The following is a 19,523-nucleotide window of genomic DNA, read 5'->3' as shown; positions in this document are numbered from 1 at the left end:
ACAGACGAAGCTTCCATAAACAAACTGCAGGTGGAAGCCCGGTGCCCTGCATACCCCCAGGAAGCATCACGATCATCCTTACTGCTTAGGGAGACGGCACTTATTTTTCCTGTTAGAATTCGCCTGACTTTAACTTCCAGCCATCAATTCTTGTTCTCCCTTTCTCCATTGAATTAAAGAACCCATTAGTACCAGTTGTTTCTCACCATGAAGATATATAGAGACTGTAATCAAGTGCCATCTCAGTCTTCTTTGGTTAAGCCAACCAAAGTCTCTCATTGTAAGGTATTTATTCCAACCTTCAAATCATTTTTCTGGCTCTTCTCTGCACCTTCTCCAGATTTTCAACAATCCTTTTTAAAGGCTAGCACTGCAGTAAACTGAATGACTCTATGAAAACCTTTGCAGTATATTGTGAGAGACTCTGTCCTTTCTGAGCATATGTGTGGAAGTGAAAGTAAACCAATTCCAGTTTTGCACACTCCAGATTTCTCTCTGTGGCCTTCATTGCAACTTGTGGCAAGGCATGGGTTCAGCTTGCAGCAATGACTGGGGCCAAATGTTGACAAAAGAAAGAAGATCCAGATCACTAGACGTGGGGAAGGGCAGTTCGGCAACTAAGGAGAGCACACAGGCTACATGCAGAACTGCCAGACTGGAGATGGCTGATGCAATTTTTTATTGTATTTTATTTTATTAACAGATCCATTATTTTAGGCTGATGAATGCTGACTGGTGATCCTGAACCAGGACCACAATCGCAGAATGGTGTGACTACATCTTCACGCAGACCTCAGCCCAGAACTTCTGCATGAGGACAGCCCCATGTCTGGATCAGTGTGTAGTGCAAGCCAGCCCATTAGCACCAGGATATGCAGGTGAAGGGCCATATCAGCCCAAAAATGGGTTGCTATTGCCCTCTAGAAGCTGGCTACTGCAGATGGTTACAGAGCTGTGGGTAATCAGGTCAGCATTGGCAAGTCAGCTGTTAATTTGGTAGTGATGCATGTTTGCCAGGCAACTGTTGTTTTGATTTCACCCCTGCTTGGTGAGGATAGGAAATGTGCCTGAAATAATAGTTGTCTTTCAGTGAATAGATTGCCATCCATCCATGGTACAGGTGTACCTCTTATCATGTCCCCGACCTAGATGACAATGTTTATATAAACAGGAATGGATGAACTTGCTCATTATGGAGGCCTTGGTAGACCATACAGGGAGGTTCATAGACACCTACATGGGATGCACCGGCAAAGTGCATGATGCCAGGGTAATCTGGAGATCCAACATATTCAAATATGGCCAAGCTGGGACCTTATCCACAGCTTTTGGGTGGAAGATCAATGCGGTGTCTGTGCCCACTGTTATAATGGGGGACCTAGCCTATCCTCTAATGCCCTGGCTCATTAAGGCTTATCCTGATGTGGGAACACATGGCAGAAGACAATCTGACTATGCCCTGAGCAGGTGGTGGAATGTGCATTTGGCCATCTGAAGACAGGAGGAAATTGCCTACAAGCCATTTGAACTGCAGTGTATAAAATGCCATTCATGTGATTGAGGCATGCTGTGTACTGCACAAGGATGTGAGGATAAGTGGGAGTACTTGGGCCAGGAATGGGTCACTTATGCTGTTTTATGGCCCTCATCCAGCCAGCCAGAAAGTCCACCTCTGGAAACTGAGACTGGGTTCAGGAGAGCATGGGAAATACCTCTGTGCATCATAACAAGACAGAAATTGCAACTTTATCTCCCTTTGCATCCAATCCATCCCTACACTTCTCTGCTTATTGCCTGTGTGTGCCAGGTTCCTTCTTCCTAACAAGAAAATGGCAATTGCTTTCTGTTTATTGCCACAAATATTTTGGTATCTGTGTGTGGCTTTGGGTCATTAGCTTGATGTGGCAAAGGATGGAGGGCCGTGAGGGGAAGGCCAGGGGGTAGATGGTCTTACAGTTTTTTCAGGCTGTGGTGGCATTGGCTGACGAGAGCTTGCCTGGCTGGAAAAGAGAACAATTCTTCCAGGTCTGTGGTAGAAAACTATCCCTGTGTGCCATGGAACTATTTCATTGTCTGGTGACAGATGGGAAGATTAATTATTTATTAGAGACGACTAGTGAACTACAGGCTGTGGTGCATGGGGAGTTTGTCTTGCCTCAAAATCTGTCTCGCAGGAGTTCCTGTAGAATGAAAAATTCTTCTGCATCATTCCACAAGTGGACAAAAATTTGCACCATCATAAGCAGGATGTTGATTTAGGATGCAACAGCATAGAACCACCATGAATGTGCCTTTGCAACCTTCCCCCCTATCCCCGCTTTCACCTTACTACCACTGAATAGCTCAGCTCGGGCAGTCCTGTAATATCATATGAAAATCTGAGGAGCCCTAGGGGTTTTTGTTTTTTTGTTCCTGTAGCTGTGCAAAAAAGTTATAAAACTCTGAAACTTTTCAAAAGTAGCCCAATTTATTGGAAGCAGGCAGTATTTCAGGAACACCTTGACCAAATGACCTCAAATTTGCTTCAGTCTGCTCAATCCTTCTTATGGCATAATTATCCAAGACACTCTCCCCATGCGGGTGAATTTTGGATATTAAAAGCAGCTCATCTATGGTTTGAGGAGGGGAGAGGCGTGTGGCTAGGGAGCTACTGGGCCAAATCACCCCATACTTTCACCACTTATGCTACCTCTGGTCTTGGTGAGGCATCGCAATCTTAAAGAAACTTTGAAAAATTGCCTCTGAAACAGAAAGCTCTGCTCAGCGTTAACTATGGAGTCATGAGTGCTCCATAATATTTCAAATCACTGTTCAGACAGAACTAGTGAACACTAACAGCAACTGTGTGAGGAAGGTAAATCCTTTCATTCCCATTTTACAGATGAGGAAAATGAAGCATTCAAATAAGCCAACATATTTAGATATGTCAGTAAATAGCCTGTTTTTGTTTTTTCAGATCCGGGGTCTGAATTGCGTAAAAGATAGAAGTAAAATAGCCAACTATGGTGTGTTGGAGAGGAGTTCATAAAACCCTGTTCTGCAGAACAATTATTTTGAGTCATTTTCAGACAATGTCCTTGAATGACAGTGCAGCCCTATTCACCTGCATTGTGATATTATCCCCATACTCAGCATGTTTTTCAGGAGCAAGTTCTACACATTTCCCACGAAGTGCAGTTTCACAGAAATGTGTTTTCCAAGAAATGCTGCTTCCCTTCTTGGCTATGAGACAGCATATTCATTTCAATTGGCAAACACATCAGTATATTCCTTGTCCTTGCCCCAGGGCATGAAGTTTCATCACAAACTGTTGGTGGGATTTCCCCCTTGTTAAAATATAAGCAGCACAGCTTTGCTTACAGTATTATGTTAGCCCTGGTCTACACTAGGCGTTGAGATCGAATTTAGCAGTGTTAAATCGATGTAACCCTGCACCCGTCCACATGACGAAGCCCTTTTTTTCGACTTAAAGGGCTCTTAAAATCGATTTCCTTACTCCACCCCCAACAAGGGGATTAGCGCTGAAATCGGTTTTGCTGGGTCGAATTTGGGGTACTGTGGACGCAATTAGATGGTATTGGCCTCCGGGAGCTATCCCAGAGTGCTCCATTGTGACCACTCTGGACAGCACTCTCAACTCAGATGCACTGACCAGGTAGACAGGAAAAGGCCCACGAACTTTTGAATTTCAATTTCCTGTTAGGCCAGTGTAGCAAGCTGCAGATGACCATGCAGAGCTCATCAGCAGAGGTGACCATGATGGAGTCTCAGAATTGCAAAAGAGCTCCAGCATGGACCGAACGGGAGGTACGGGGGGAGGAATATCATGATCACTGTATGAGGAGAGGAATCCATGCTATCAGAACTACATTCCAGTTTTCGAAATGCCAAAACATTGAAAATCTCCCAGGGCATGAAGGACAGAGGCCATAACAGGGACCCGAAGCAGTGCCGCATGAAACTTAAGGAGCTAAGGCAAGCCTACCAGAAAACCAGAGAGGTGAACGGCCGCTCCGGGTCAGAGCCCCAAACATGCCGCTTCTATGATGAGCTGCATGCCATTTTAGGGGGTTCAGCCACCACTACCCCAGCCGTGTTGTTTGACTCCTTCAAGGGAGATGGAGGCAACACGGAAGCAGGTTTTGGGGACGAGGAAGACGATGATGATGAGGTTGTAGATAGCTCACAGCAAACAAGCGGAGAAACCGGTTTTCCCGACAGCCAGGAACGGTTTCTCACCCTGGACCTGGAGCCAGTACCCCCCGAACCCACCCAAGGCTGCCTCCCGGACCCGCGAGGCAGAGAAGGGACCTCTGGTGAGTGTACCTTTTAAAATACTATACAAGGTTTAAAAGCCAGCATGTTTAATGATTAATTTGCCCTGGCATTCGTGGCTCTCCTGGATATACTCCCAAAGCCTTTGCAAAAGGTTTCTGGGGAGGGCAGCCTTATTCCATCCACCGTGGTAGGACACTTTACCACTCCAGGCCAGTAGCACGTACTCAGGAATCATTGTAGAACAAAGCATTGCAGTGTATGTTAGCTGGCGTTCAAACAACATCCGTTCTTTATCTCTCTGTATTATCCTCAGGAGAATGATATCATTCATGGTCACCTGGTTGAAATAGGGTGCTTTTCTTAAGGGGACATTCAGAGGTGCCCGTTCCTGCTGGGCTGTTTGCCTATGGCTGAACAGAAATGTTCCCCACTGTTAGCCACGTGGTGGGGGGAGGCAAAATGCGACCTTGTAACGAAAGCACATGTGCTATGTATGTAATGTTAACAGCAAGGTTTACTGTGAAAGAGTGTACCCATTGTTCTATAAAATGTGTCTTTTCAAATACCACTGTCCCTTTTTTTTTCTCCACCAGCTGCATGTGTTTCAAGGATCACAGGATCTTCTCCTTTACAGAGGCTAGCGAAGATTAGAAGGCGAAAAAAATGCACTCGTGATGAAATGTTCTCTGAGCTCATGCTGTCCTCCCACACTGACAGAGCACAGACGAATGAATGGAGGCAGACAACGTCAGAGTGCAGGAAAGCACAAAATGATCGGGAGGAGAGGTGGCAGGCTGAAGAGAGTAAGTGGTGGGCTGAAGAGAGGGCTGAAGCTGAAAGGTGGCGGCAGCATGATGAGAGGAGGCAGGATTCAATGCTGAGGCTGCTGGAGGATCAAACTAATATGCTCCAGCATATGGTTGAGCTGCAGGAAAGGCAGCAGGAGCACAGACCACCGCTACAGCCCCTGTGTAATCAACCACCCTCCTCTCCAAGTTCCATAGCCTTCTCACCCAGATGCCCAAGAACGCAGTGGAGGGGTCTCCGGCCACCCAGCCACTCCACCCCAGAGGATTGCCCAAGTAACAGAAGGCTGGCATTCAATAAGTTTTAAACTTTTAAAGTGCTGTGTGGCCTTGTCCTTCCCTCCTTCACCACCCCTCCTGGGCTACCTTGGTAATTACCCCCCTATTTGTGTGATGAATTAATAAAGAATGCATGAATGTGAAGCAACAATGACTTTATTGCCTCTGCGAGCGGTGATCGAAGGGAGGTGGAAAGAGTGGTTAGCTTACAGGGAAGTAGAGTGAACCAAGAGGTGGGGGGTTTCATCAAGGAGAAACAAACAGAACTTTCACACCGTAACCTGGCCAGTCATGAAACTGGTTTTCAAAGCTTCTCTGATGCGCACCGCACCCTCCTGTGCTCTTCTAACTGCCCTGGTGTCTGGCTGTGCATAACCAGCAGCCAGGCGATTTGCCTCAACCTCCCAGCCCGCCATAAACGTCTCCCCCTTACTCTCACAGACATTGTGGAGCGCACAGCAAGCAGTAATAACAGTGGGAATATTGGTTTCGCTGAGGTCTAACCGAGTCAGTAAACTGCGCCAGCGTGCTTTTAAATGTCCAAATGCACATTCTACCACCATTCTGCACTTGCTCAGCCTGTAGTTGAACAGCTCCTGACTACTCTCCAGGCTGCCTATGTATGGCTTCATGAGCCATGGCATTAAGGGGTAGGCTGGGTCCCCAAGGATAACTATAGGCATTTCAGCATCCCCAACGGTTATTTTCTGGTCTGGGAAGAAAGTCCCTTCCTGCAGCTTTTGAAACAGACCAGAGTTCCTGAAGATGCGAGTGTCATGTACCTTTCCCGACCATCCCACGTTGATGTTGGTGAAACGTCCCTTGTGATCCACCAGTGCTTGCAGCACTATTGAAAAGTACCCCTTGCGGTTTATGTACTCGCTAGCTTGGTACTCCAGTGCCAAGATAGGGATATAGGTTCCGTCTATGGCCCCACCACAGTTAGGGAATCCCATTGCAGCAAAGCCGTCCACTATGACCTGCACATTTCCCAGGGCCACTACCCTTGATATCAGCATTTCTTTGATTTCATTGGCTACTTGCATCACAGCAGCCCCCACAGTAGATTTGCCCACTCCAAATTGATTCCCGACTGACCGATAGCTGTCTGGCATTGCAAGCTTCCACAGGGCTATTGCTACTCGCTTCTCAACTGTGAGGGCTGCTCTCATCTTGGTATTCTTGCGCCTCAGGGCAGGGGAAAGCAAGTCACAAAGTTCCATGAAAGTGCCCTTACGCATGCGAAAGTTTCACAGTGACTGGGAGTCGTCCCAGACCTGCAACACTATGTGGTCCCACCAGTCTGTGCTTTTTTCCCAAGCCCAGAATTGGCGTTCCACCGCATGAACCTGCCCCATTAGCACCATAATGCCCACATTGCCAGGGCACATACTTTGAGAGAAGTCTGTGTCCATGTCCTCATCACTCTCGTCACCGCACTGACGTCGCCTACTTGCCCAGTTTAGCTTTGCCAGGTTCTGGTGCTTCATATACTGCTGGATAATGCATGTGGTGTTTAAGGTGCTCCTAATTGCCAAAGTGATCTGAGCGGGCTTCATGGTATGGCGTCACCGCACTGACGTCACCTACTTGCCCAGTTTAGCTTTGCCAGGTTCTGGTGCTTCATATACTGCTGGATAATGCATGTGGTGTTTAAGGTGCTCCTAATTGCCAAAGTGATCTGAGCGGGCTGTGGTATGGCGTCTGCACAGAAAAAAGCTGCGGAACAATTGTCTGCTGTTGCCCTGACGGAGGAAGGGGTGACTGATGACATGGCTCACAGGGTTGGCTTACAGGGAATTAAAATCAACAAAGGGGATGGCTTTGCGAGAAACTGAATGGCTGCCTCAAGGATAGAACTCAAAACCTCAAGGATAGAACTCAAAACTGGGTTTAGCAAGCAGTTGATTTCACAAAGGGAGGGAGGGAGGAGAAAATGAATACAAAACAAATCTGGTCTATTTCTTGTTTTGAGCCACTTCATCTATCTTTATACATCATGCTGGCAGTAGACTGTGCAGTACGACCGCTAGCCATCGTCACCTCCTGGGTGCTCGGCAGAAGACGGTGCACTATGACTATTGGCCATTGTCTTCTGGTAGCTGCAGATTAAAAGACAGTGCACTGCCGGTAGGACTCAATCGCCATGAGACGAAACAAGGGAAAATGACCTGGCTGAGTCATTCCCATGTTTGCCCAGGTGCCCAGTTAAAAGAGCACCCAGGACTATGTTGATAATGGCTACCAGTCATACTGCACTGTCTGCTGCCAAAAGGCAATAAACTGCTGCTGTGTAGCAATGCAGTACCATGTCCGCCAGCACCCAGGAGACATACGGTGATGGTTAGCTGAACGGGTTCCATGCTTGCCATGGTATGGCATCTGCACAGGTAACTCAAGAAAAAAGGCACAAAACGATTGTCTGCCCTTTTACGGAGGGAGGGAGGGAGGAAGGGAACGGGGCCTGACAATATGTACCCAGAACCACCCGCGACAATGTTTTAGCCCCATCAGGCACTGGGAGTTCTACCCAGAATTCAAATGGGTGGTGGAGACTGGAGGAACTGTGGGATAGCTACCCACAGTGCAAAGCTCCGGAAGTCTACTGTTGCCTTGGTACTGTGGACGCCGCCAACTACATGCACTTAGAGCATTTGTGTGGGGGGACACACACCCGACTGTATAAAAACACTTTCTACAAAACCGACTTCTATAAATTCTACCTAATTTGGTAGTGTAGACATACCCTTAGAGGCATAAAACCTCTATACTGGAGCTGTCCACTGCCAGGGTAAAACTTGCCTGTGCAGGAGATGGAGCTTTCGCAGGGGCAATCCAAGACTGTAAGTGAACTCCAACAAGATCTAAGACTTGACTCAAATGTCCTCACTTTCCATTCCAAATGTCAGGCATGCTTCTTTGACATTGCCTTCACTAACACACCTAGCACAGCAGACATAATATTAAAAATAAACAACTATAAAACCCTCAGATAATTTTCTTCAAGAGGAAAAAGAAGTAAGAGGGAAAACCCTTGACAAATGCTAGTCCTCTTGTGCAATGCACTTCTGGAATGTCCTCTTGTGCTAAAATGATGAGGATGGTATAAACCTTTGAATGACCTGGTATGGAAAATGCCCTTTGGACTTTGATTTATGACTGACTCTTTTTTTATGCTTTTCCACTTCTCTCCCCTGTCTGGCTAGTGCTGCTGGTGGCTTTTCAGTGGACTTCAGAAGCAGCAAGGCCTCAGGAAAAAAAAGCTGCAGCTGTGGGATCCTCAGTGCTGCTGTCTCCACCAGACAACATAAAAGACATCAACTTCATCCAGTGGGAATATCTAAATGGCACTACATGGGACTTCATTGTGCAGTACTATGTGGGGTCACAAAAGCCGACACTCTATGCACCCTATGAAGACAGAGTCATCTTCTATTCACTCAACGGCTCCCTCTTGCTAGAAAAACTACAAGAGACAGACAGCAGGCTCTACAAAGCCAGTATCAATCTGATCGAGAACCAAGCCAGGACAACCCTTCTGAAAGTTCTCAGTAAGTGAGAGACACTGAGATATTACTCTTCCACCGTTTACAGATCAGTACATTAGAAGGATCCATTCAATCCAGGGTCTGAATGGGAATAGTCATAATGGAGGGGGATTTTCAGCAAGCCACAAAGGAGTTGGGAAGGCCAAGACTATAATAGGGTTCCAAAAAGAACTAGATAAATTCATGGAGGACAGGTCCGTCAATGGCTATTAGCCAGGATAGGCAGAGATGGTGTCCCTAGCCTCTGTTTGCCAGAAGCAAATGGGCGATGGGGGATGGATCACTTGATTACCTGTTCTGTTCATTCTCTCTGAAGCACCTGGCATTGGCCACTGTTGGCAGACAGGCTACTGGGATAGATGCACCTTTGGTCTGACCCAGTATGGCCATTCTTATGTTCTTATGAGTAGGACAGGGGATGCTGATGGACTCACTTAGAAATGTCAGGGAGATCTGCGAGCCCCAGAATGGGGAAGGCTGTATCTGATCCCGCACTGGGAAACATGTATATGGAAGGTGCATTGAACCCCCAGAATGACGGAGACTTGATGTGTCAGGGAGGTGCTGTATTCAGTCTGAATGTGCTCTGTGAAACTGCTTTCTGCTCTGGTGGCACCATGCCCCTTGCTGCTCATACACAGAACAGCTTTGATGCCCCTTGTAGGGGAAATCACTTGGGAGTGACTGTCCAGCATGCTACACAGGAAAACATCTGAATGACATCTATTGTTAGTAATGCTCCAGGGTTGAATGCCTATGCTCGCTCCTTAATGGCCAGCTCTCTAAGCACAAAGCACCAGTTAGAACAGAGCTGAGGGAGGAAAAAAATGTAGTGGCAGAAAACCCTGGACAGATCTCACCCAAGGATACAATAGCTCAGCACATTGCCCTCTAAACAAAACAATTGCCCTCACCCTGAGCATTGTGCTTCCATCATTTATTTTTTGCTTTGTCTGTGTACGGTAGCTATTCATGACAGGGGGTCAATATAGTGAAATTTCCTTTAAACTGGTCTTAAATCCTTATCATCTACAATGTTAATGCAATATTAATGCATTTGTGGCCCATAAATATGTATATAATATATTTATATTTGTTTTAATTTTTGTAAACATGTTACAAGGGTCAGATTCTCTGTGGGCAATTTGTTTAAAAAAACAGAGCAGTATAAATAAGTTAAAATAAATAACTAAAAATTATAACATCTGGGTATATTAAAAGTCCATCTCAGGAAGTTTTGTTTCAGGACTATTTTGTCTCCAGATACGTTATACAAGAGAAATGGCACAGCAATAACATTGAGAACACAGGAATCCGCATACCAGATCAGACCAGAAACCTGGCTAGCCCAGTATCCTGTCTCTGACAGTGGCCAATACCAGCTGTTTCAGAGGAAGGTGCAAGAAACTCCTTAGTGAACAGTTATGGAATGCCCTGCCCATAGAGGAATTTTCTTCCTAACCTCCTCAGTTAGTGACTGTCAACCTGTGGCCATGAGTATTTATATTCCATCTTTTTAAAAAATGTTTGTTTAAGCCTATCTAATGTCACCGTGAATGTTCTCATTATTAATGTAAATGTCTAATCCTTTTGTGAATCTTACTAGGCTCTTGGCCTAACTGATATCTGGTGGCAGTGAGTTCCATAGGGTAGCAGTGTTTTGGACATTCAGTGCACTGTGCAGCTGCCCTGATTCATCTGCTGCTGCTCTTCTCCTTCCATGGTTAAATTGGGGGCCGCTCTGAATGGCTGGCCTGGGGTTTAATCTGTAAATTGGAAGCTAAATCCTTATAGATTACGTTTGAATTGAATAGCTAGTTCTGTATTTGTTTACTTCATTATTATTTTATTATAAAGAACAACAACAGATTTTATTTGACTTTAACCCACTAACAACGTAAGCCCTTCTCCTGAGTGCTGAACTTCCACCCAGTCCAAACTCCCCAGTGCTCACTCTGGCAGGGACTGATCCCTGCTCATCTTATCTCAAGTGTAGTCCTGAACCCCTGTAACTCCAGGAAAGAAGCACACATGTTGTTAAGACTGGTGCTACACCAGTGTTGTATATTTTTCAGGGCCTGTGTCCCAGCCTCAGATATGGAGCAATTCTAGTCTGGCAGGTTCACCGATTGAGTTATTCTGCAATGTGCCAGAGGGAACAGTGGAGAACACTGACTGGGAGAAGGAAGGAGGCCCTCTCCCGAAGGAAAGATGTTACGTTCCTTCTGAAAATCACAGCATCTTGCACATCAGGGAAGGGGGAAAATTAGACTGTGGCTCCTATTCCTGCAATGTCAGCAATGAGATCAGCTGGCAGGAATCCTCGCTGAACTTGACCATTGTCAGTAAGTGTTGCATTACTCCTGGGCTTCAGTTTATTGTGGGTAATTCTTTAGCTGCCCTGTTTCAGAATAGCTGTTACACACTAAGATCTAGAGCAGTGGTGTGCAACCTGCGGCCCGCAAGCCGCATGCAGCCCAGAGTAATCTGATTGCGGGCCATGAGACGTTTTGCTGATGTTGACTGTACGCATGCATGCTTCCGCCCCTTCCTTCCTCCTCCCCCCGCAGCTCCCAGTGACCGTGGTTCACCATTCCCAGCCAATGGGAGCTGCAGGAAGTGGCGGCCAGCACATCCCTGCGGACCGTTGGTTCCTGCAGCTCCCATTGGCTGGGAACGGCGAACTGCGGCCACTGGGAGCTGTGGGGAGCCATGCCTGTGGACAGTCAATGTCAACAAAATGTCTTGCAACCAGCAATCATATTATCCTGATGGGCCGCAGGTTGCCCACCACTGATATAGAGCCTGTCTGAATACATTTCTACTTTGGCCACTAGACAGCAGAGTAAGAACCAAGTTTGTAGTTTCCCAGTGGTTGGTAGATGTGTTGTATCAGGTCAAAGGTGCGCAGTGTAACATCCAGAACTCTCCTACCTATTGATGTGCTATTTGAGTACATTTACTTGAATGAACACAGTAATGATCTCGCTTTGTCCTGCTATCTGTGCAGCTCTGCAGAAGAGTTTAGATCCCAGCTGGAAAGGTTCGTCTTTGGGACCCGGTGCCATCACTGGCAGGGGGTAGCAATCCTCTCATGCACATCCTCAAGTAGAAAATATCCGGGCTCCCAACAACTTTCTCAGCAGCTCCCAATCTCCCTGGGCTGCCCACAGCCTCTCTGTTCTGTTCTGTTCTGTTCTTTGATTATTTCTGTTCTGCTTCCCCATGAGACTGGGATTTTTTTTCTCCATATACCAGGTATCTCGCCTTCCTTAGAGCATGTTCTGAAAATGTCTGCTGTTGCTTTGGTGTTTGCTCTGGTCTCTGGGATGGGCTTCTTTTTCTTGTGCTGCCAATCAGGAAACCAAAGAACCAGTAAGTATTTTATCTGCCTTTGGCTCTTTGGGTCTGTTGTACACAAAATTAAAGCCTCTTCTCTTCTTTGCTTGAGATCAAATCAGATAATGGTAGGCAGCATTGACTGATTGCTTTCTCCTTAGCCTCTCAGGATATGTCTACACTGCAATACAAGGCCCGCAACATGGCCACGGCTGGCCCGGGTCAGCTGCCTTGGGCTCAAGCTGCAGGGCTATAAAATTGCAGTGTAGACGTTCGGGTGTGGGCCTGATTCAAAGGCTCCTGAAATAAGTAGGAGCCTTTCCACCAACTTCAATAAGCTTTGGGTCAGGCCCAAGATGAGGGTCTCACCAGTGTAGCATGGTCAGTCTATCAGTTCTGATCAACCCCGTGTGGAAACCCTGGGGAGCGTTACCCACTTCTAAACAGCAGCTGCAGATCCCAGCTCCACTCCTCGTACTCAGCATAACAAACAGGATTGCAATTCTTCAACCCCTGTTCTGTCCTGATTCCTAAACATTCCCTCCATTTGGGGCCAGATTCTTCCACCCTCACTCCTGGAGAGTGGTACTTCGCTCTGCACATCAGCACTCACAGACAATGATGCTTAATGAATTATTGTTCACTGTACCAATGGCACAGGCTCTGTTTGCTCTGGTATAAAATGTGTCATGTCCCATGCTCTAGGAGCATGCAGCTTAGAGAAAATACACACATCAAAAATTGTAAGTCAATAATTAACTTACCCCCTGCCCATCCAGACTCCACCCTCCACTTCTTCTGGCACCGGTGGTTGCTCAACCCCCCTCTGCCACTGGCCCTGCCCCGACTGCACCCCTGCCCTGCCCCCTCCTGTCCCCATTCCAACCCCTTCCCCATAGTCCCTGCCCCAACTCTGCCCCCTCCCTGCCCCTATTTGACTCCTTCCCCAAATCCCCACCTTGGCCCTGCCTCTTCCCCACCTCCTCCCCTGAGTGCACCATGTTCCCACTCCTCCCACCCTCTGTCCCAGAGCTTGCTACAGCTGTTTGGCAGCAGCAAGCACTGGGAGGGAGGAGGGGAGACGCAGCGTGCTAGGAGAAGGAGGTGGAGGAGGAGGTGAGGTGGGGCGGGGCAGGGAGTTTGGCTGCCGGTGGGTGCAGAGCACCCACTAATTTTTCCCCGTGGGTGCTCCAGCCCCGGAGCACCCACGGAGTCAGCGCCTATGCCCCCACTTTCCAACCAACACACACTCTAACCCACCTGCACTCTCCTTATCCCATCTTTAAAAGCAATTGAGAATAGCTATGCCTTGCAGCCTGCCTGTTTAGTCAACAGACTCAAACTCTGTCTGACCAAGGACGGAGTTGGCAGCCCTGTACTGAAAACACCCTGGCACCAAGTCCTGCCTCTTTTAAGCCAAGAAGCTGCCAGCTGCTGAGAAAGGACGGAGAGAACAGCTGTCTAAGGTAGACAGGGCTGTAGCCATGTAGGGCTTCACAGGTGAAAACTGATTCTGTGAATGACACCCAGGATTTGCAGTGGGTGCAAAGTGCTCCCGAACTGGAGCACCGCTAAGCAAGGGAACAGATGCATTCTGCACCTGCAAGGTGTTGCTGCGGCTCCTGTAGACATACGCAAGCTAGCCTTAATCTAGCTAGCTCAGGTAGTGCAGCAGTGAAGCCGCAGCACCGTGCTTCAACGTGGGCTAGCCCCAGGATTAATTTCCCAGAGTTGTGTGGAGGCTTTTGTAGCTGAAGTGCACAATGGTGTGGCTTCACTGTTCCAGGATCCGAGCTAGCTAATTTAAAGCTAGCACGGGAGTATCTGCTTGAGTTGCAGTCACACTCTGTGACTGCAGTGTAGACACACCCAGGGTTGCTCCAGGTGCAGCCCCCTCCCCCCAGCCCCCATCTATACAGAGCCTGTTACAGCAATGCAGTCTAAATGTGAGAAAGGCCTGGGTAACCAAGGTGAGGTCTCACAAGTGAATGGAAAGGTCTTCAGTGTGTGACTGTCTTTTAACTATTGCGGTGGGAGGCTGGAAGTGTTGCAGTATTAACTCTTGGTATTGAAGCTTCTCTGTTCTCCCCTTTGAGTCTTCCTAGTCTGCTGTTTGTGGAGAAACTCTAGAGCTGTGTGAAACTTTCATAACAAAACAATGGGTTTTCATAACAAAACATGGGTTTCCCCTGGATTGCAGGTTCTGTTACAAACCCAACATTTGGGCCAGGTTTCTGAACCTGGCCTGAGTTTGGAACAAACCTTCATTGTTGTCTGGTTCAGGAGGAAATCAGGTGGTTTCTCATGTTTTCACCTAAAATCTTTGTGGCTTTGGCTAAGTTTCACTTTGAGTTTGGGGTTTTGTTTGAAGCTCAGGGGGAATAAACCTCAAGCAAATCAAAGCTGAGAATAAGTTTGCATCACCCCTTGCAAACAGAATCTGCGGAGCCTGAGGTCTCATGCAGCTCTGGGCACTCACTGTTGGTTGTCTGTTGTTTTCCTAGTGTGGGAGACCTGGAGATGGATGAACATATTCCTTCAGGGGCTGATGTGTATCTCTTCCTTCTTGCTGTTCACTGCTACTGTCCTCTGGATGCAGCGGGAAGGTAGAGTCTCCCTGGCTCTGATACTAACAAATGTGTCTGCTTCAGATTGTAAGGAGATGAATGAGGTGAATTGAATGAGTCTACAAAGAGAGAAGAAACATACAGTTAATCAAAGGAAAGGTGACCAGATTCAGAGTCACATCTGAAGCTAGTGTAAATTGACCTAGTTCCAGTGAAGCCAGTGGAACTAGACAGATTTACTCCAGCTGAAGATCTGGTCCTCAGTGAAATACCAGGACAACTGTAGCATGCAGGGGGAAGGAAAGGTAGCACCAGCAGTGATTTTGGTGGGTTTCAAAGAGGAGTGCACAAGAGGCTTTGGGCATTTGCGGATGGTGAAGGACTCATACCGGGGGAAGGTGGCTCACAGGAAGGCCTCATTTCAGGGCAAGGAGGGTAGTGCAACTACACCTTGCAGGCTTAGCTGAGGTGGACCTTCATGTGCATGTGCACTCAGCCACCCTGTTGTCAGTTTCAATGGCTGACCTAGCTAGTGGCCTGATCAGGTGGCCTGGGTCAGCAGGGCGACAAAAGCTAGGATATTACACCATATTTCAGAAACTTTCCAGAGACATGCGTGAATGCCAAATCTGGCCGACTGAGAAATAGCTTGTGTGAAAAATGAAGGAAAGCTTTAATTTTCCTATGCAACCAGAACTGGACACCTACAATGGCCCCACGCAATCCAGACCACCGATACAAGGTCATGGAAGTAACACTCTTTTAGCAGCAAGGTCTTGGAAACTGGTATCCAAGATTGTAGATACTGGTTGCCACAGTTGAGCAGGAAACGGGCACATCTTGTAGATGTTGCAGAGTAGCTTAGGATGGGAGAAGAGGGAGCAGCAGGGGTAGTTGACGTATAGTAAAGGTGCGATCTATATGTTGACTGAAGATTTTGTTTTATAGTGAATTCTACCCAGTGTTGCCTCTTGGGATGAAACTGCAACCTCCTTTAAGCTGTAATGCCTCAGCCTGCAGCACTCAGCACTATCCCTTTGCCAGTCACTTTTCCAGTCCACAGGTGCAACAGCTTACCCACTGTAAACTTCGCCCCCAGCCAGGGAGCCAAACTCTGCCATCTGCTATGTCCCTGCACCCCATTGACTTCACTGACCACAATGGGGTGTCACTGGTGTAATTGAGGCCAGACTGTAGCCTGTATAGTGCCCAGACCCAAATAATGATCTCTCGCTGCCATTCGCCTTTACTAAGCCCGATTAACCATATCAGTCTCTCTAATTCTGGTTTAATTCTTCCAGGTCCCTTTGCTGCCTTCATATTGCTTGAGTTTTTGCTTGTATATGTGATCATAGTAACGGCCCTGATATCAGCAACGTTGGTGTGTCAGCCTGCAAAGCTCAGTGGATTTAAGACCAAAGCATGTGAGTCATTCTATTTATGATTTAACTATTAGGGGACAGGTGGTGAACTGATTTATTTCCTAAATGGGACTGAGGAAAGTCCCTTGATAGGCCTGACTAAGTTAGAGGAAAGAGCTATATAGGGGGCTTTTACTGGTACTAATATTGACACACACACACGCACACACATTCTGCAGCCCATTTCCTTCACATTCACTGCAAGGCCTATCCGACATCTAATTCTTAACCTGCCCTGTCCCAAACACATGACTTTAAAAGGTGGAAATATGGGCCGAGGAGCAGGCAGCATGAAAGGACGTGGGATTCACTTCTGAAACCTTTGGCTCATGAATCAGCATTTTGGATGTGTCAGTGACTTTACTGTAATGAGCAGTGAGATAACACCAGGTATGCAGAAGGGATGACTGAGAGACTGAAGTTATAATCAGGTGGAGCTCAGCAGCTTGATGGTGACCAGCATAGCAGTAGGATGGCTTGTCTGTCTGCTTAGCTGTTGAATTTGCACTGGCTTTTTAAAATATCAGCTGCCACTAGAAGAGACTTGATTCCCAAACTTCCTGTCCATTTCTTTCCATAACTCTGGTTTGTAATAGAATGCAAAGCCCCAGGATCTGACCCGTTTACTGCATGAGGCACTCCTTGGAATTATGCTCTTGTACATAGCAGAAATGTCCTCACACAGGAACTTTTATAATACATTTGTCCATCTGCCTTCACATGCTTCTCTCCCTGTCCCAGGGCAGCGTGTCATCCTGGACTCAGCAGCCCCTGGAGCAGTGATATTAGTGGTCCTGTTTGCCAGCCTCCTACTCCAGAAAATCTCCCAGCTCCAAGGTGAGAACAGACCCTCTAGTGACCTATGTATACGCTGCATGTTTCCCTGAGAACAAACCCTCACTTCTGAGAGCTGGAGACTCTGCATGGGCAGTTCTTGCTGCAGAGCCTGGTGTAGTGACCCCCCATCACTGGAGCCGCTTGTACCAAAACATGGGGACATTGCACATGAACTCGGAACGTGTCTGTGCTGCATGAGTATCCACACACAGCACTGACTAAACCCCCAAAGTCCCATCCTTGGCTCAGCAGAAAACCGAGGAAGGGTTTTCAGGAGGTCTGTCTCACCTTTGGTCACTCAAAAGTCCTGGTCAGGGATCTTGGGTGGACGTCCCCAGGACAGCACATTTGAATCTTTTGTATTATTATAAAATATAGATGTTCTGGTTCTCTCCTCCCACAGACATGTCTTAGTCCTATAGAGGTCTGGATTAAATGCAAGTTTATGCCCTACATTTGAGCTTCCCTATGATTTCTTTGAGCAAATAAGCAAGCTACTGAGAAGCTGTAACTTTTTCTCTCTTTTTTTTAAAAAAAACATATAGAGAGAGGCTGCTCACAGACTGTAGATCTGACAGGCTATGCAGTCACCTCAGCTGTAATCTCTCTCCTTGGCCTTCTAACCCTCTTCATTTGGTGTGAGTATCCTTCTGGTTTCATTCCAGTTGTTGTGTGGTCATAATTTACTGCCTCTCTCTTTCCTGGGTAACTTAGTAAATGGCTCTTTCACTTCCCTCTGCTCCAACTGACCTGGCTACAGTCAATGCCCTCGGAGATGTCTTTGACTAGGGGACAGGTTTTTAAAGGTATTTAGGCACCTAAGAGTTCAGATAGACTCAATTTGCTTCCTTTCCTACCCCATCTACCAACTCTTTTGGGATACTGTTCTCGAGATATGCAACTTCTTGTGCCCTTTTCTCTTTTTTTGCCTGGTTATCTCCGAGCACTTTGTAACATGGGTATTAATTTCTGGGAGTTCTTCCAAAAGCCATCACTGCCCTGGGGAAGAGACTCTGGGAGTATGTTCTTTTCTTGAAGTTAATCTGTAGCTCTTCCTCCTGCAGTGTCTGAAATACCAGCAAGAGCAAATGCCGCTGGAGATACGAGTAAATCAGGTTAGAACCAGGTAATTAACAGAGGGTGAAGTGCAGGTGATGGGGAGTATTAGGAAATTTCGTTTTCCTGCTCACATTCCTGCCCTCGACTCTGAAATCCCAACATTTCCACCTTGTGGTGGAAAGGGAAGATCTGACAACTTGTGCTCTCCAAAAGACTCTGATTTGCACTCCTTTCTATAGCTGGACTCCCTTAAAATGCCACACAGAGATGCAGTCACCCTCTACACAAAGCGTGACTTGTACAAAACACAACACAGGAGCTAACCAGCCTCTTGCTGCTTTGCAGATCACAGGAGACAAGGAGACCAAAGAAAAAATAAATTACATGCCAAAGAAGAAGCAGACCAGGAGGTAGCAGGCCTTGTAACTCACTTTTTATTGTCTATATTTTGAGTTTCCTCTGCCCGTTCAGTTGTAAATTAATATTATGATTATTATTTAACTTACAACTTATACCACGCAGGGGAGGGGCCTGGCTTTAACCCACAGAAGGCAGGAGACTTGGAGCCAGAGCTGAAAAGCCTGGCAGTTGTGGTTCTGAATAATTATATAATCCATACCAGGGTTTTAGTTGGGCTTTCTTTCCCTCCCGCCCAAGAACATGAAGAGTGCTGAACCTTAATTTACTTTCAGCTTTGAGTTGATCCCCATTGTCACCCACAGCTACAGGGCTTCTGTACACCCCAAAAACTAACAGAACTTGGGTATTTTAAGCTTGGAATGTTATTTTCCCCCAGTAAAATAGCCATGGTAACAGGGTACAAGCCGAGCATTGTAACATCTGGTTGCCCTGGCTGTTCTGAAACAGAATGTGTCTGTCCACAAGCTGACTCTAGACCTTTATCAACAAGCTGGAAGCTGAAATAGCCACCCATTTAATAGGACTGCCACCTATTCAAGCACAATGCCAACACTCAAATGCAGATCTGCATATCCTTTTATAAACGTAAATCATGCCCCATGGGGTAGAGGCATACATTTTATATTCTCACCTTAGCGAGGGAGAGCACACATGAATTCACTGGTGGGGGAAGTCTGATTTTAGGGAGTCTTTAGGCTGTCAAATTTATTTAAAAATAGTGATCGCAATCCCATTATTTGCAGTGATGCTGTAGCCATGCCAGTCCCAGGATATTAAAGAGACAAGATGAGGGAGGTAACATCTTTTATTGGGCCAAATTCAGTTGGGGAGAGACACAAGCTTTGCAATGTACTCAGAGCTCTTCTTTGGGTCACTGTGTAGCTTGAAAGTTTGTCTTTCACCAACAGAAGCTAGTCCAGTAAAAGACGTTCCCTCACTCACCCTGTCTTTCATACTCCTGTTAACATG

The 19,523-nt window shown here is 46.8% G+C and overlaps 1 protein-coding gene and 1 long non-coding RNA gene across 6 annotated transcripts in view; one reads left to right on the top strand and one right to left on the bottom strand.

Annotated features, from left to right (window-relative positions):
- The window catches only part of LOC119861745, a 30,210-nt gene that overhangs the window by 7,260 nt on the left and 3,427 nt on the right, over window positions 1-19,523 (bottom strand). The window contains exon 2 of the long non-coding RNA XR_005295013.2: window positions 14,730-14,936. This is a non-coding gene — a long non-coding RNA (uncharacterized LOC119861745). The remainder of the gene's footprint in view (window positions 1-14,729; window positions 14,937-19,523) is intronic.
- The window catches only part of LOC119861744, a 34,829-nt gene that overhangs the window by 12,271 nt on the left and 3,035 nt on the right, over window positions 1-19,523 (top strand). For 2 of the 5 annotated variants that reach the window (XM_038417244.2, XM_043492266.1), the window contains exons 3-10: window positions 8,570-8,914; window positions 10,987-11,256; window positions 12,170-12,286; window positions 14,755-14,856; window positions 16,119-16,241; window positions 16,980-17,075; window positions 17,621-17,713; window positions 18,480-18,544. In XM_038417244.2, coding sequence (XP_038273172.1) covers window positions 8,570-8,914; window positions 10,987-11,256; window positions 12,170-12,286; window positions 14,755-14,856; window positions 16,119-16,241; window positions 16,980-17,075; window positions 17,621-17,713; window positions 18,480-18,544 — 1,211 coding nt within the window. The remainder of the gene's footprint in view (window positions 1-8,569; window positions 8,915-10,986; window positions 11,257-12,169; window positions 12,287-14,754; window positions 14,857-16,118; window positions 16,242-16,979; window positions 17,076-17,620; window positions 17,714-18,479; window positions 18,545-19,523) is intronic. The other 3 variants (XM_038417246.2, XM_043492268.1, XM_043492267.1) reach the window with 2 other exon arrangements.

This window comes from Dermochelys coriacea, chromosome 9 (assembly GCF_009764565.3).
Source record: "Dermochelys coriacea isolate rDerCor1 chromosome 9, rDerCor1.pri.v4, whole genome shotgun sequence".
Taxonomy (NCBI): domain Eukaryota; kingdom Metazoa; phylum Chordata; order Testudines; family Dermochelyidae; genus Dermochelys; species Dermochelys coriacea.
This window is presented reverse-complemented; position numbering and strand designations above follow the sequence as displayed.